Raw genomic sequence first — 14413 nt, 5'->3', positions numbered from 1 at the left:
TCTTTTTCTTTTGTGACGTCTTCAGTGATAGAACAATTCTTCCAATTAACTGTTTGTTGTTGTTGTTGTTGTTGTTGTTGTTACTGTTTTGTCTTACAAAATACTCGGTTTCCAAATCAATCAGTAGAGCATGGCTTTAGCAGTGCCAAGTTCATTGATTCGATTCCCAAGGAATGCATGAATTGAAAAAATGTATAGCTTGAATGGAATGTAAGTCGCTTTGGATAAAAGTATCTGCCAAATCCATAAATGTAAATATAATTTTATATATTTATATACTATATACTATATAAATATAATATACTTCACCCTGAAGCAGAAACAACCTTCTAGCATTCCCCTTGTGTTCTCTGAAGAAGAGCAACATGTATGTGGTTGTAGACTACTTGCTTAGAGGCCGTTAGTTCAGTGTTGTTTATAGCTTATGCAGTCAGCCCAAACATGCGGTAGCATAACCTAGGGTCTCATTGACTTTCTGTATTTCGATTGATCTAAATAAGTGCCTTCTCTCTCCCCCTAACCCACTTTTGTCTTTTTACTCACAGGTGGCTTTAACATTGGACTCTTAAACATCTGATTCAGGCCGGTAAAGCAAGATAAAAAAAGAGAAAGAGGGCTGAACATCTGCTGAACACATCAGCGGAAGGCTGTCACCAGGTGGGCTGTATGCTGTGGCTTTGGAGAGGAAGTCAGAGGACTTCTTCATGCCCACAGGCTTCGGCTGTTCACAGGGGGGATGATCTGGAGCACTGCACACAGGCCTATCATTAGGCCATTGGGGCCCATGCTAAGGAATGGATAGTTTTGCTGCTAAATGTTATAGTGCAACTTCCCTTTAACTATGGGGCACCGGTGAAGGATTGGTATGGAAATCCTTTTTTTCCTTGGAATCAGCTCAAGCAGCAGTTAAGGCTAAGAAAAGCACATTTTATTTTATTTTTAGGATTGATGTACTTTGACATTTTTATATAAACGTGTCTTCAAAGCATTTATTGTTTTTAGTTGGCTAGCAAGATTTATGAATAAACAGAGACCATGGCGGCTACCTATCGCATAGTCGTCAGTAGCATAAACTGTTACAACAGCGTTGTAATAGACCGTCGTGTCCAACACACTGTACACTACTGTAATGGACCCTGTGGTGCACTAAAACACGGACTGAACTGCACAGTGGCTCACCGCAGCACTTGTGCTGAAGTTCTTGATACCCCCATATCCAGAAACTGTTCTGATCAGCCCATCACTATTCTTGAGTCTAAAACATTGGAGAACAGCAACACCGTGTCTGGGGCCTTCTGTGACGACTACCACCAGGTCGTCCCCAGAGTCAAGAAAGGATCTGCCATCCAAAGCTCAGCAAGCCTCAAGGATATTACAGGGGAAGCCATTAACCTGGCCAGCGGGAAAATCAAGGAATTTTCGTTTGAGAAGATCAAGTACTCCGCCAGTCATGTGACTTTCAGAAAGGGCCGTAAGGTTCGGCCAGACTCCTTCAGCAGGAGATCCACTGATCTAGACATAATCTATGGCCAGTTCACAGGCAATGACGAGAACTGTCCTCCATTTGGCCTGTTTCAGAAATCTGTACTCGAAGAGCATAAGCTAAGTCGCAGCGCATCCCTGGAGCAGAACCTAAACAATGTAGCCACGCTCTACCTGAATAGCCTCACAGAGGAGAACCTAATTACCCGCATACTTGAGAAGACCAAGGCTGACAGCAGTGCATCAGGAGAAGACATTAAAGCCTGTCTGGACATTCTCCTCAAGTGCTCTGAAGATCTGAAGAAGTGCACGGACATCATCAAACAGTGCATCAAAAGAAAGTCAATGGGGGGAAGCAGCGATGACTCGGGGAATCCTGAAGCCATTTATAAAAATGTGATGGCTCGTCTTTCCAACTATTTGAAGAGGCTTCCTCTTGAGCTGGAACAGGGGCAAAGTGTGAGGCAGGAGCACAGTGAGCTTGCCGAACTAGTTAACAGTATACACGGGCTGCAACAAATTCCCTTCTCCCCTATCTTTGGCAATGAGCAACCTCCACGATACGAGGACGTTGTTCAGTCTCCTCCGCCCACAAAGCCTCGGACTAAACCCTCCCAGCCTGAACCTCCAGATAGCTCTAGGGATCTTGCATGCAACATGAAAGCCATTCAGAGCCTCCCTGGTTTGTCAGCACGTACACCTTCATCAACTAATGGGTTCCCACATGGCAGTTTAACTTCAGCTTCCAGTAGCAGTTCAACACCTTTCAACTGCCATCACACGGTTTCAACCAGCCGACCGGACACATTCTCTTCCACAAACTCTCTTTTGTCTAGCAGTAGCGAAAGTCTCTGTAAGGATGCCATGGAGACTCTGTATATCGAGGAGGAGGATTCAAATGTGGGAAGGGTGCCTGACAGGGCAGTTAAAGGGGATGGGAAGCACAGCTGTAGTCTTTCAGAGCCCAGACCTTACTCCAAAAGAACCACTGGCTACTCTGAGCTTAGTGGTGGTGTTTCAGATAAACTCCATGAGCTTAGCAGAAACGGAACTGTGTTCAAGCCTAAAAACGACTCAACTGTCAACCAGATGTACTTGCCAAAAAGCACAGATTCCAGACTATTCTCAAGGTCAATCTCACACATTAATAAAGGGGGAGCAGATGACATTGATAAACTTTTGATGGACCTGGAGTGTCTTTCCCAAAACATGCAAAAGGAGCCTCCACTGCCCCCTAAACTTAAAAACTGTGCCCAGCAGACAGGTTCCCCCCAGCATTTAATTGGTAACTCAGTGGCTAAAGATCTACCCGTGGTGTGTTTGTCTAGACCCTCGGTGGCCAAGCCACCCGAGCCAGGGGTTGAGGCTGCTGAAGAGGATGATGGAGCTCTGCTGCTCAGGATTCTTGAGAGCATTGAGAGCTTTGCTCAGGAGCTGGTGGAGAGTGGAGCTGGAAGAGGAACTCAGTCTAAGGAACGAGAGGTCATGCGTCTTCTCCAGGACACGCTGGCCAGCACTAAAGCAGAGGTGGCTCCACTCCCACTTCCTGTGCCTTCGTCTGAGACTGCACCTACACCTACACCAACACCCTCAAGTGCACCTGCTGCCATACAAACACCTGTTTCTACTGTGAGGGACACAGGTTCAACACTTCTCATTCAACAGACGCCCGAAGTCATCAGGGTGAGTTCAGCTAAACTAGATCTATGTAAGGTTTTCGTAAGTTGACATACCTGTAGCTCTTGCCGAATCTGTGCAGTGTGCCATTTAAAAAAATAAAATAAAAGTGGCAAAATGTTAAAAATTAGAAGAAATAACAGTAATAACTTAAATTTTCATGTTTCAATTTTTATGTACCATTGATGTTGCCTGTTTGAGCATCAATGGGTGTTTGCAGCCGTTTATGAATGTGTGCATGAGTCGTTCCATTGTCCTTTGTGGTAAAGCTGGATTTCAACATCATTGAGCATAGGACTTTCAGTAAGCAGCTTCAAGGCAAACCAGAGACTCATACATAAGTATAACAAACTACTACAAACAGTCTGATACTCAAGGAGGCAAAACATAATATTATAATATTAAGAACCAATGACATGTATAGTTGTACAGGATAATTTTAGTAAATTCAGTTATTTTGTCTTGTAGAAGATATAAAAATATCTTTCAGATTCTCCAAGGAGTATTTATTATATAACCAGCGAGCAGAACTTTGTATAGCTTACAGATATAATGGAGGTGGAAAATCCATTTTACCATTAGCTGAAGCACAAAATTATAGCCTTCATAAATCAAATTTCCTCTCTGAAATACTGTGGCATGTGCACAAACTGGGAAAAGGCTTTTCTTTAGGGGAAGTGAAAACTTTATCATCAATATAAGCAGTGAAGGGGTTACCATTAGAGGTCGACCGATTATCGGCCTGGTCGATATTAAGCATTTTTATGGTTATCGGTATCGGCCATTTTCAAAACCGATTTGCCGATAAAATAATTTAATTTTGAAATGCGCTATGTTTGGCTCTGACGCAGCCACCTCTGTCGGAACTCACCACTCTGTAGACTAGACCAATGTCCCCGCCCATCTGATTTGTTGGGAGTCACGAGTCCAGCCAATCAACGCGGAAAGCTGAAGGCACTAAAAGTTTTGCACTCTCACACCGAAAGCACTTGCTGACTGGAGCTTCTTCACTGATCGTGAAGTCCACTGATTGTCACGAGTCCAGCCAATCAACGCGGAAAGCTGAAGGCACTAAAAGTTTTGCACTCTCACACCGAAAGCACTTGCTGACTGGAGCTTCTTCACTGATCACGCATCAGTTGTCTCTCAAAGTTAAGGCAGCAGCAGACTTTGCTGAAGTTGCAATAAATCACTACACTGAAGTTGCAAAACACCTCAATGTAATAGGGCCCTGTGATTTCCGCGATGCAGAAAACACGGACGGAATCGCGGAATCCAGTCATAAAAACGGAATTTGTCAACTTTTTGATGTATCAAAAAGCAGGTCAGTACAAATCAAATCGAATTTCAAACCGCAAACCCTAAAATTTTATTTTTGTTCAACTGTAAATAAATTGAATAAGTTTGATGATTTCAATTAATTAGAAATGCTTTTTGATTACTAAAATTTTATTTAACCATTAAAATAGAAAATTTAAGTTTTACAAAATGTTTACAGAATGCTGCTTAGTGCTCCCTGCCCTTTTTAAGTTATTATTATTATTATTAATGTTGTTATTATTAACAGTTCTTAGATTTAAAGATATGTTTAAAAGCATTTAAAGAAAGTATTTGTCAAAACCCTTTGTTATTCTTAATTTTGACATTAATTTACATTTCTACACTAAAATATCGGTTATCGGTCTACATGATCTAATCGGTATTGGCATCGGCCCCGAAAATCACATATCAGTTACCCCTAGTAACCATTTTTGTATTTTAAAAGTCTGTATTTGTCACTGCTAACTGGTCTTTTGGTTTGATTTCAAATAGATGCAATTTAGTCAGTTGATTATGTGTTTTTTTGTAGTTTACTTGATGATTTTCATTTAAAACCGTTGTAATTTTCCAGGTTGATTTTTGTTAAAAGTATCTAATAGCCTTAACATCTTACCCCTGAGAAATAAAGCGGGTTGCATAAAAGCTTGTTGCAGTTAACTGTGGGGTCAGTATCATGTGTCTTTTGGAGCTGGCTGTCACCTTTAGTCTTTTTTATCTGCACATCCATCATGTTGGGGAGAAGAAAGCACAGTTTGTTATACTCTAATTCAGGGTTCTTGGGTGAGACTCTGGCACGTACTGGACGTACTTGTTTACATGTACATGAAATGTGTAAAAAGGTCTGAAAGCTGCATAGATGGGCACAACAACTCTCAATTCTCCAAAAAAAAAAACCTAAGTCATCATTTAATGCAAGTCTCGAGAAATATGTTTTAGTGTTTCATGACCCATTTTTACTAACTCTCAGCTCTCTGAAGTGTTGTCAAGCTGTTTATGTCCTTTGTCAGTCGTCCAAGCACATTTAACCCTCGCTCTTTATGTGTCCTGTGTTCTACCTCTCTCCCACCCTTTTTATCTTTTCTGTCTCTGTTAAATCCTCTCTTGTTTATTTTCCTGGCTTTGTAAACCAATACCAGCTCAGGTTCTATCTCGGGCCTGCTATTTATGACGTTGCCATGACATCTGTCAAGAGTGGAACCCCCTTAATAATGGGGCTCCTCCTCCAATCCTATTTCTGTACTTGCTCAGCGCATAACTAAGAACACTTAAGGTTGGATGAGCCGCATACTTGTGCACGAACACACACGTACACACCCCTAAAAATGCCCTGATGGCTGATTATTTGGGTTTTGTAGACATGTCAGATAAATTAGCACATTTATGCTTCCCCAAGACACCAAATACTAGAGGTTTTATCTCGAACAAGGTTGAATTAGTTCACGTTTAAAGTATGCAAGTCATCCTTTGAACATTAGGTTCATTTTAAAGATATGAGTGTGAGATGTTTAGTTAGAAAGTTGTTTTCATAAAATGCACGTCCCCCAGTAACTGTCTCTCATTGGTCCACATGTTATTTTGGGATTGAGTTGTGATGCTGTAGCCATGCAGTTGGTGTGGAGGACACACAGTCCTTTTTCGAGAGCGCTGGTAGTTCATAGCAAGAGCAGGCAGCAGGGGTTTTGGCACAGACACTGTTAATGGTGTTGATTTGCCTAGGGCACTTCTCCTCCTCCTTGTCATCCACAGACAAAGGTGTCAGGAAGACTAAATCAGCTTTCTCCCCGCCTACTATTTCATTCCGCTAAGAGACTGGCTGTCGCCAGAAGGAAAACGGACCCAGTGTTGCCGTGGGGGTCACGGCTAAGTTTGGGAATAGCTTTCTGCTAACCTGATCACCTCTCTGACACCCGAGGGAGCAATAAAAATAAGCGCGCTACGCCAGGAGCCCTGCCCACTGCCCCATTTAAACACAAAGCTGCCAATCACAGAGATCAACAAGGCTGCGGAAACATTAGACCCATGCGTTCTCCCTCTGAGCAATTGTGTCATACCTGTTTGCTGTTTACGATGGGAATCTAGGGTCTTGTTTTTAACACGGTGCACCTGCAGTGCTTTTCTCGTTTCATCTCATTTTGTTCATGCATGTGTCATCACGAACACAAAAGTATTGAGTGGATCAAGATGTGGCCCATCTGTCATCTGTCAGCATCTCATCATCTAGGGAACCAGCTCCAGATCTAACAGTTGCTGTTGTGCATTGCTACAGGACCTGAGTGTGGTCTTTTTGTTTGTGTGTCTTTTTCCGTCTCATGGCTCATTGCTAGACCAAACAACAGGTGAGGCTGAAAGTGGACGCTCAACGGGTTTGGGCCTCCTTGCCTCTGTCTCAGAGCTGACAGGGTAATCTGTTGCTCCGGATGCTGGGGCTAGTACTTCTCTCCTGAGATTGCTTATTTACTGCTTCCCTGTCTTTCTTGGTTTCACATGTGCGTCATTGTGAAACCTATGAACTAAATACTTCATGTACTGTAGGCGATTGTGAAGATAATTAAAATGAGTTTTCAATGGCTTATGAAATGAGTTGTGGCCACTAGCATTTATTTGCACAAACTTATGTTGTGTTTAGTGACCATAAGCCTTTAACCCTTGTGCATCAATTAAAAAAAGTTACACGTAGGTACATAGTGGACAAAAATGTCTGTCAAAACTGTCATAAAAATGTGAAGCTTGGGAGCACAGACTTAAGTTTAGTCTCATTTTAAAGAAGACCCTTGGCAGATTATTGCTGAAGTATAAAAATAATAAGAAGTAAATCCAAAAAAAGTTATATAGGTTTAAGTTTATGAAAATTATTTATGAACATTATTTTATATAAAATATATATTTTATGAAACAAGTTGAACTCTAAAACGGCTAGAAAATCAAAGCCATAAGTCTATATAAGTTGTGTTCCAAATCTGAGGTTGATATCTCAAAAAATTAACTTTTGGTAAGATTTTGTTTTGTTTTCCCCATTGGATGTCAGCAAAACTCCACTGGTGCACACAGTGATTGGATTTTAGATTTGCAGTTGAGTTTTTCTCTCTCAATATTACAAACACACACATGCACACACACACATACCAACCACACTCTGACATCCATACCAACACACCCACACAATTATCGTTGCATAATTTATCCAAATGGCTCTATAATATGCCGAAGCAGAAAACAGGAATAAAGCGAGTATTTGCTTTATAGGCCAAACCTGAAAAAATGGCACCATCTGGTAAAAAATTTAAATTTTGAAGCCTTGCCAACAGAATGAAAGCCTCTTAACAAAGATTGCATCATTTTATAGTTAAATGGCCCTGGAATTAAAAATTGCAGTTTTAAAGGGTTTCAATGGGGACATTTTTGTCCAAAAGACGCTGAGAGGAAGTATTTTGTTTAACTAGTGCAAAAAAGATTTTTTTAAAGGAAATGGCGGTGAAATAGTAAAAATCCAATAAAAATACACACCTGTGCCAATTTTTTTGCAGTTAGCATTAACACAGGCAAAGTGATCAAAAAACAAAACTGAAAAAGACAAAAATGTCCCTAAGGATGCACAAGGGTTAAGAATTATGCAAATCAGGAAACATTCTGTGATTTAAAAAATAAAGTATAATTTATATATTGTTTTGTATCTATTTTTTACATTTAGATTAATCTCTAAGGTAAATATATATATATATATATATATATATATATATATATATATATATATATATATATATATATTATACTGTTCTTAAAATTAAAGTGAATTTCTTCCTGTTAAACTTTTTTCATACTATACATTATAATGTTGTGCTTCCCACTTGTTGCATTTGAAATAGTTGATTTTTAGTTTGTAGCGTTTTAGTTTTATTAAGACAAAATAATGATCAGTATCAGGCATGGTTGTGTGACAATAACAATGAATGAATTGAAATATTCACGGTGCAGTGCTATTACAGCACAATTAGTGCCTAGTTTAACCTAATCGCATATGGTTTGTGCAGGGTTTTGCACTGAAATTCCATGTGAAAAAGTGGTGCAACTGTTTAGTGCATTCACCCCTCAGATTTGAGGCCTGCATGTAAAACCTTCCTTCTGTAAGCCTAGAGACAGCTCTCTCTCCATGTTGGACTGGAGACCTTGCCCTGTTGGTTTGACCGCATGGTGCAGACAAGGCAATATGTCCTTCACTGCACCTGTCAGGAAGTGCTGTTAATCTCCATGGTGACAGGGAACACCCTGCTTGGCAATAAGAGTGTTACAGTCAATATAAATCAGAAGGATCTCTTCCAGGGGCTCAGGCCAACTAGTCATGCTTAGAGCCACAGACACACCACATTGGGTCACCATTGGCCAGGCCGCATTTGAGAGCGAGTCGACATGACACCTCTGTTATATGAAGTGAAGAGAAACTACAGAGTGCCCTCGTGTTTTATTGGAGTTTAGCATTTAGAATGTGTGTGAGAGTGTGTGAGTAAGGTTAATCCAGGCATCACCGAAACATTGTTCTGATGCATTTATTTATTTATATCCTATTGTAGTATTTATTACTATTTTACATTAGCTTTTGTTTTTATATTTTCAGTTTTTTAGGGAAGTTTTAGTACTTTTGTGCTTTTGTCATTTATTTTAGTTTTAGTCATTTTAGTGTTCTACTTTGTTAGTTTGTAAGTTTGTCATCTAACACACACACACACACACACACACACACACTCGCACACACATTGATTATCTCACTTTATACCCTGCTTTATGAGCATCGTGTGAGGTTCTGGTTTTGTTCAGATGTCTTTGACAGTTCTGGCTTTTCACAGTAATTCTAAATATACTATAATAATTATGCATTGTATTATGCATTATATTATGCTATTTCCAACCATGCCAAGGACACAGTCATACAAACTCTATTTCTTACTGTACTGTAATTAAAAATAACATGTTGCTGGTGTAGCCATCTCAGTATTTTGCATCATTAAAACCCATATTAAATAGTCAACCTCATTCAAACACATACTAACATCTGCAGATAACTGAGACTATGAATTCTCCTAAACGAGGTTAAAATGACCATAGAGCAACACTTTGGTGAGGCACAGCTGAGTATGTTAATGATAATGACAGGATTAGAATTTTTCACACAGTTCACTTTGTACACCTCTAAACTAGGTTTGTACACCTGGCAGTCAAATACATTTCCAAAGTACATTTCGGTCTTTCACAGTCAGAATCACTCAAGTTTTGATCACAAGTGACAGTGTTTTTTTGCTCACTCCCTCAAGGACAGAATAAAAAATTCTGAGTGAGTGAGGGTGTCTGTATGTCTTTTGTGTCCACCTTCTTATTTGCTCAAATTGTTTGCTTAGGGTCAGCAGGGAATTACATCACCGGCATGGCTGCCCTGCACTGAGAGGAAATGAAATCACAGCTGAGGTTTGAGCCAAGAAACCCCTTTATGTGCAACATCCTCATGTGAATCACTGCCTGTTGCTATTTGTGAAGAGTTTCCAATACAAAAAGAGTAACAGAAGAGGCTATAGCTCTGGTACGAAACAACATACAAGTACATGGCAACAAGACAACAGCCTCCTCAAAATAACAGTTTGTATCAGTCTTAGCATTGATAGAGACCCCCAAGTGATGTAAACTTTTTCCCAGGGTTTAGGATGTCTGAGCTGCTAATATGGTACTTAAGCCTCCATTTGTGTTGGGGGCTGCTTAAGTCCTTAAGCTGGCATGGGGATTTGACAAAAGAAAAACAGGAGCTCTGTGTATCTTCCTGTAGCATGACCATCAGCACTGAACAGTGGCTTCCTATTTTTCAACTATGAAACTGTTGCTCATTCATACTCTCAAACTATTTATTTTCTAATGGTTAGGTGAAGAGTCTGATGGGATGGATTTGAGTTAACCAGATTTCTTGTGAGATGACCAAGTTTTATGTGATTTTTACAGCTATTTATTTGTCAGAGTGATAGTTTTGTAAGATCTTTTACAGTTCTGTGTGTGGTTTTGTGAGTGTTTACATCACTATCAGTTTAAAAATATCAAGACACTAGTGGTTTCTTTCGTGTTTGTTGAATTATGTATTGAGTTCATTTAAATGAGATTGCTTTTGTCAGAGAATTTAATTGAATCTTCAGACATCTTAAACAGCTTTTCTGTGAATCTACGAACCTAAACCCTCAGAGTAATTTATAGTTCTAACTGCACTCTGAAATACCTCTGGAAATTGGATGGTGAATTGTTGTGAAATTCTTCAGAAATATTTCAGACAAATACACTATTTCAATTCAGAATATTGCATTTTTATTTTACAGAATAATTATTTTTATAAATGCTACAAAAAATCTTTGTGAGGCATTATTATTATCAAATCAATGCTTAGCAAAACTAGCCTACACTTAATTAACTCATGGATGTGATCAAAACTATAAAATATGTATATGCAAAAGAAAGTTTGGTGGTGTTATTTTTTTATTGAAAGAAATTAATACTTTTATTCAGCATGGACACATTAAATTGATCAAATACACACACACACAGATTCCCCCAGGCAATCTGCCTTATGAACAGTTAAATGATCTCCCCATGTGCAATGATAAATATGTGCAATACCACTTTTTATTTGACAATAACCTACCTCTTTTATTCCATTCCCTGTGAATTCTCTTCTACTCTGCTGTATATAGCAGACCTGTACATACAAATGCCTATTTTTGTTTATTTATATATTATATATACATATGTGTCTTTTTCATATATCTTTATTTTTTATTTTACTATCTGTGTACTGTTGTTGTCACTGTGTACTGGAAGCTTCTTCTGTCACCAAAACAAATTCCTTGTGTGCACATACTTGGCAATGAAGTTCTCTCTGATTCACACACACACACACACACACACACACACACACACACACACACACACACACACACACACACACAAACACACACACACACACACACACACACACACACACACACACACAAACGGACATGGACACACACACACTGTATACAGTTACATATATGCCTTTATTGTTCTGGCAGAATGTCATGGGGGGTGTCCAGTATAAGCAATGCTCTTCACTTTAACATGCTGTCTGGAAGTTGTTTTCCAAGAGATTACCCATTATCCTGTGAACTGTGTGAAAGACAAAAATCTAATTTATAATGCAGTTTCGAAACCTTCCAGACTACTCATGTGCCTTGCATTTGAGTAATCAAGAGCAATGTCACTTTTAATGCCCGAAGCTCAGCACAAGTACTTAAGAGACAATGAATACAGGCATGCTGAATTAAAAAAATGCAGTTGTCATTGAACAGTGTTAATGGCTGATTTTATCAGCTCACTGAGAGGGAGCAGCGTTTTAATGGATTCTCATCTCATCATAATGAACCTTGTCTTGTCGTAGCGACGGTCACATTAACCTACTCAGATGCTTGCAGAGTTTGTTGCGATACATAAAATCGGTGGTAAACAACAAGCTATATTTATTTGAAATTAGTCTGTGTATCTTTAGAACAATTAAAAAAAATATCTTCTACAGTTTGTGCTAGAGATCTCCAAATCACGGCACCTGAAACGTCGACGGCTATCCAAAAAAAGGAATATGTTTGAATTAGAGGAAAGCCTTTGATTTTGGCAGCGGTTTGTCTCTGTGATTAGTGTTTTGTCACAGTGTTTTAGCAGGATCCATGTCACTGAGTTCTGACGTTGGTGGGTATTTTTCCAGCTGGTGTTGCTGGTGGGAGTGAGTAGAGGGGAAGAAAAGAGCTCAAGACAAAAGGCGAATGGAAAGTAAGGTCTCAGTAAGCACTACAAGATAATCTGACCAGAGAGTGCTTGCAATGAGGTGGCCACAACAGACACAAGGACTTACGTTCCCATGCTTTTAATCCTCAGATAATGACTAGCCAGACCTGAAGAGAGTGAGTGAAATATTCATTTACTCTGACTCAGCTTTGGAAATTGAGCTTGTGTGTGTGTGTTCATGGCCTCCAGTAACCACATTATTTTTCTGTAAATCTGAGTCGTTTGTATGGTCTACAGGCATTAAGTTCACTTCAAATAGACTAGGTGAAACCATTCTGGTGTTTATGGATTTTTATTCAAGAATCATAGTCTGCCATCTAGTGTTGTAGAGAGAGTTCGCAACATGAACATAGCTTGTGCACAGCATGTCATGAATGGAAAAAGACAAATGTTTGCCGGCTTGCATCACAAGGTGTTTTTCCAAAAACAAAGCCGCATTTGTTGCGGTTACTCACTCCTGACTGTATTTTCCACCTGTAATTCAGTGTAGTCCATGGAATTTGGGAGGTGTTGGCCAATGAAAGCTTTATCCTCGTCAGAGATTCCATCTCCCCACAGACTCACTCTTCAAAGGCTAAATTGCCCTAACCAGACTGTATCCCCTGTCTAGAGATGTGACAATGCATTTTATGTTGGAACTCTCTAATCTTTTATCCACAGAAAATGAGGTGCGTAAAGTTCCTGAACTGTTTTATAGGAGTTGGCAAATACAGTGAAATGATAAATGGACAGGGTGCGCGGGCGGATGAGACATTTCGGAATCCCAGGGTTCGTGACCTTGTGTCTCCTGGGTGGTAAATGGCATAGCTTAAAATAGTTTTAACAAGTCTAACAACCGCTTTAAATGTGGCACTAATGACTATGACTGTATGAGTTGAGAGAGACACATCATATTTCAAAGCCTCTTTGTTCACTCCAGGTATTATGCTTGACATTCACATAATTTGATTGATATAGGAATATCTTGGTTGAACTATGGTCACATTATTTGTTCTCTGTATCAACCTGTATGAAATTTTTGTGCATTTGTTCAAATTATGAATTTTAGAAATGTTCCTATGGATATGAATCAATATGTCATTTTTTGAAAGGGTTAGTTAACCCAAATTTTTTAATTGTCATCAATTACCTCACCCTCATGTTCTTCCAAACTTGTAACACCATATTTAAAGAATTTCTCAGTTTTTGAAGATGAAAGAAAGTCATACAGGTTTGCAATGACACAAGGGTGAGTAAATGACTGAACTACCCTTTAACTTTAGCACACAGATACAGTACATATAAGCTCATTCCCCCATCTGCTGGTGAGGACTATAAGTGCAGCAGGCCTCGGCTCATAGCAGTTCTCATGTACCTTACAGTTATGATAAACATATGCCTGTTTTTAATTGTGTATCTTTCCTGTTTATTGCCACTGGTAAATTAGTTTTAGAAGACAGGCTGTGATACTTCCAGTTGCACCTGCTGATTTGAAAGACACAAAACTTTGAAAAAATGCAGCTACCTATATTTATGCTAAACACAGACAGTCTGATGTGTTTATTTATACAGGAATCAAAGTCATGAGAAACAATGTACATTAGTACAACAGTAAGTGATAGGTATCAAACAAGTTGTTCTCCATTGTTTAATTGTATTTGTTTAGCTAAATCCAAGTAGATTGTTTTGCTGTTGTTAGTACCTCACTTTTTTCTCTACAACATCATAAATGTATAGGTCAAAGGAGGATACTAACGTGGTAGACGTGATATGTCCGGGATAGCTACAGAACATACTACTTTAATGGTCGTGTACATGCAATGAAAGTACAGGAATTCTGACATAGTTAAGATATGTAATGTTTTTCATGACAACAGTAAAATTTGTGGTGGCTCATGCTGCAGTTCATCAATACACACTATTTTAGTGTGAAATTACAGTATATTCCAGGTTGATAATTGCATTACTTTTACAGTAATTCCACAGTAGGACTTTTCTTGTATCCTACGGCACTCTTGGAAATTTCCTCTGTAAAATCTACAATATCATACTATATTTCTACAGAGCATGTGTACTATGAAGGGACCTAACATGCAGTGCAGCATGAATAGATTAT

General features: G+C 39.2%; 1 protein-coding gene across 3 annotated transcripts in view; it reads left to right on the top strand.

Moving 5' to 3' along the window:
* The window catches only part of ppp2r3a (protein phosphatase 2, regulatory subunit B'', alpha), a 92272-nt gene that overhangs the window by 56049 nt on the left and 21810 nt on the right, over positions 1 to 14413 (top strand). For all 3 annotated transcript variants that reach the window (XM_084120501.1, XM_084120499.1, XM_084120500.1), the window contains one exon: positions 546 to 3165. In XM_084120501.1, the coding sequence (XP_083976627.1) occupies positions 1036 to 3165 (2130 nt within the window). In that variant the 5' untranslated portion in view covers positions 546 to 1035. The remainder of the gene's footprint in view (positions 1 to 545; positions 3166 to 14413) is intronic.

This window comes from Abramis brama (genome assembly GCF_963993115.1).
Source record: "Abramis brama genome assembly, chromosome: 7".
NCBI lineage: Eukaryota > Metazoa > Chordata > Actinopteri > Cypriniformes > Leuciscidae > Abramis > Abramis brama.
Note: the sequence above shows the minus strand (reverse complement) of the source record. Positions and strands in the feature narration are given on the sequence as shown.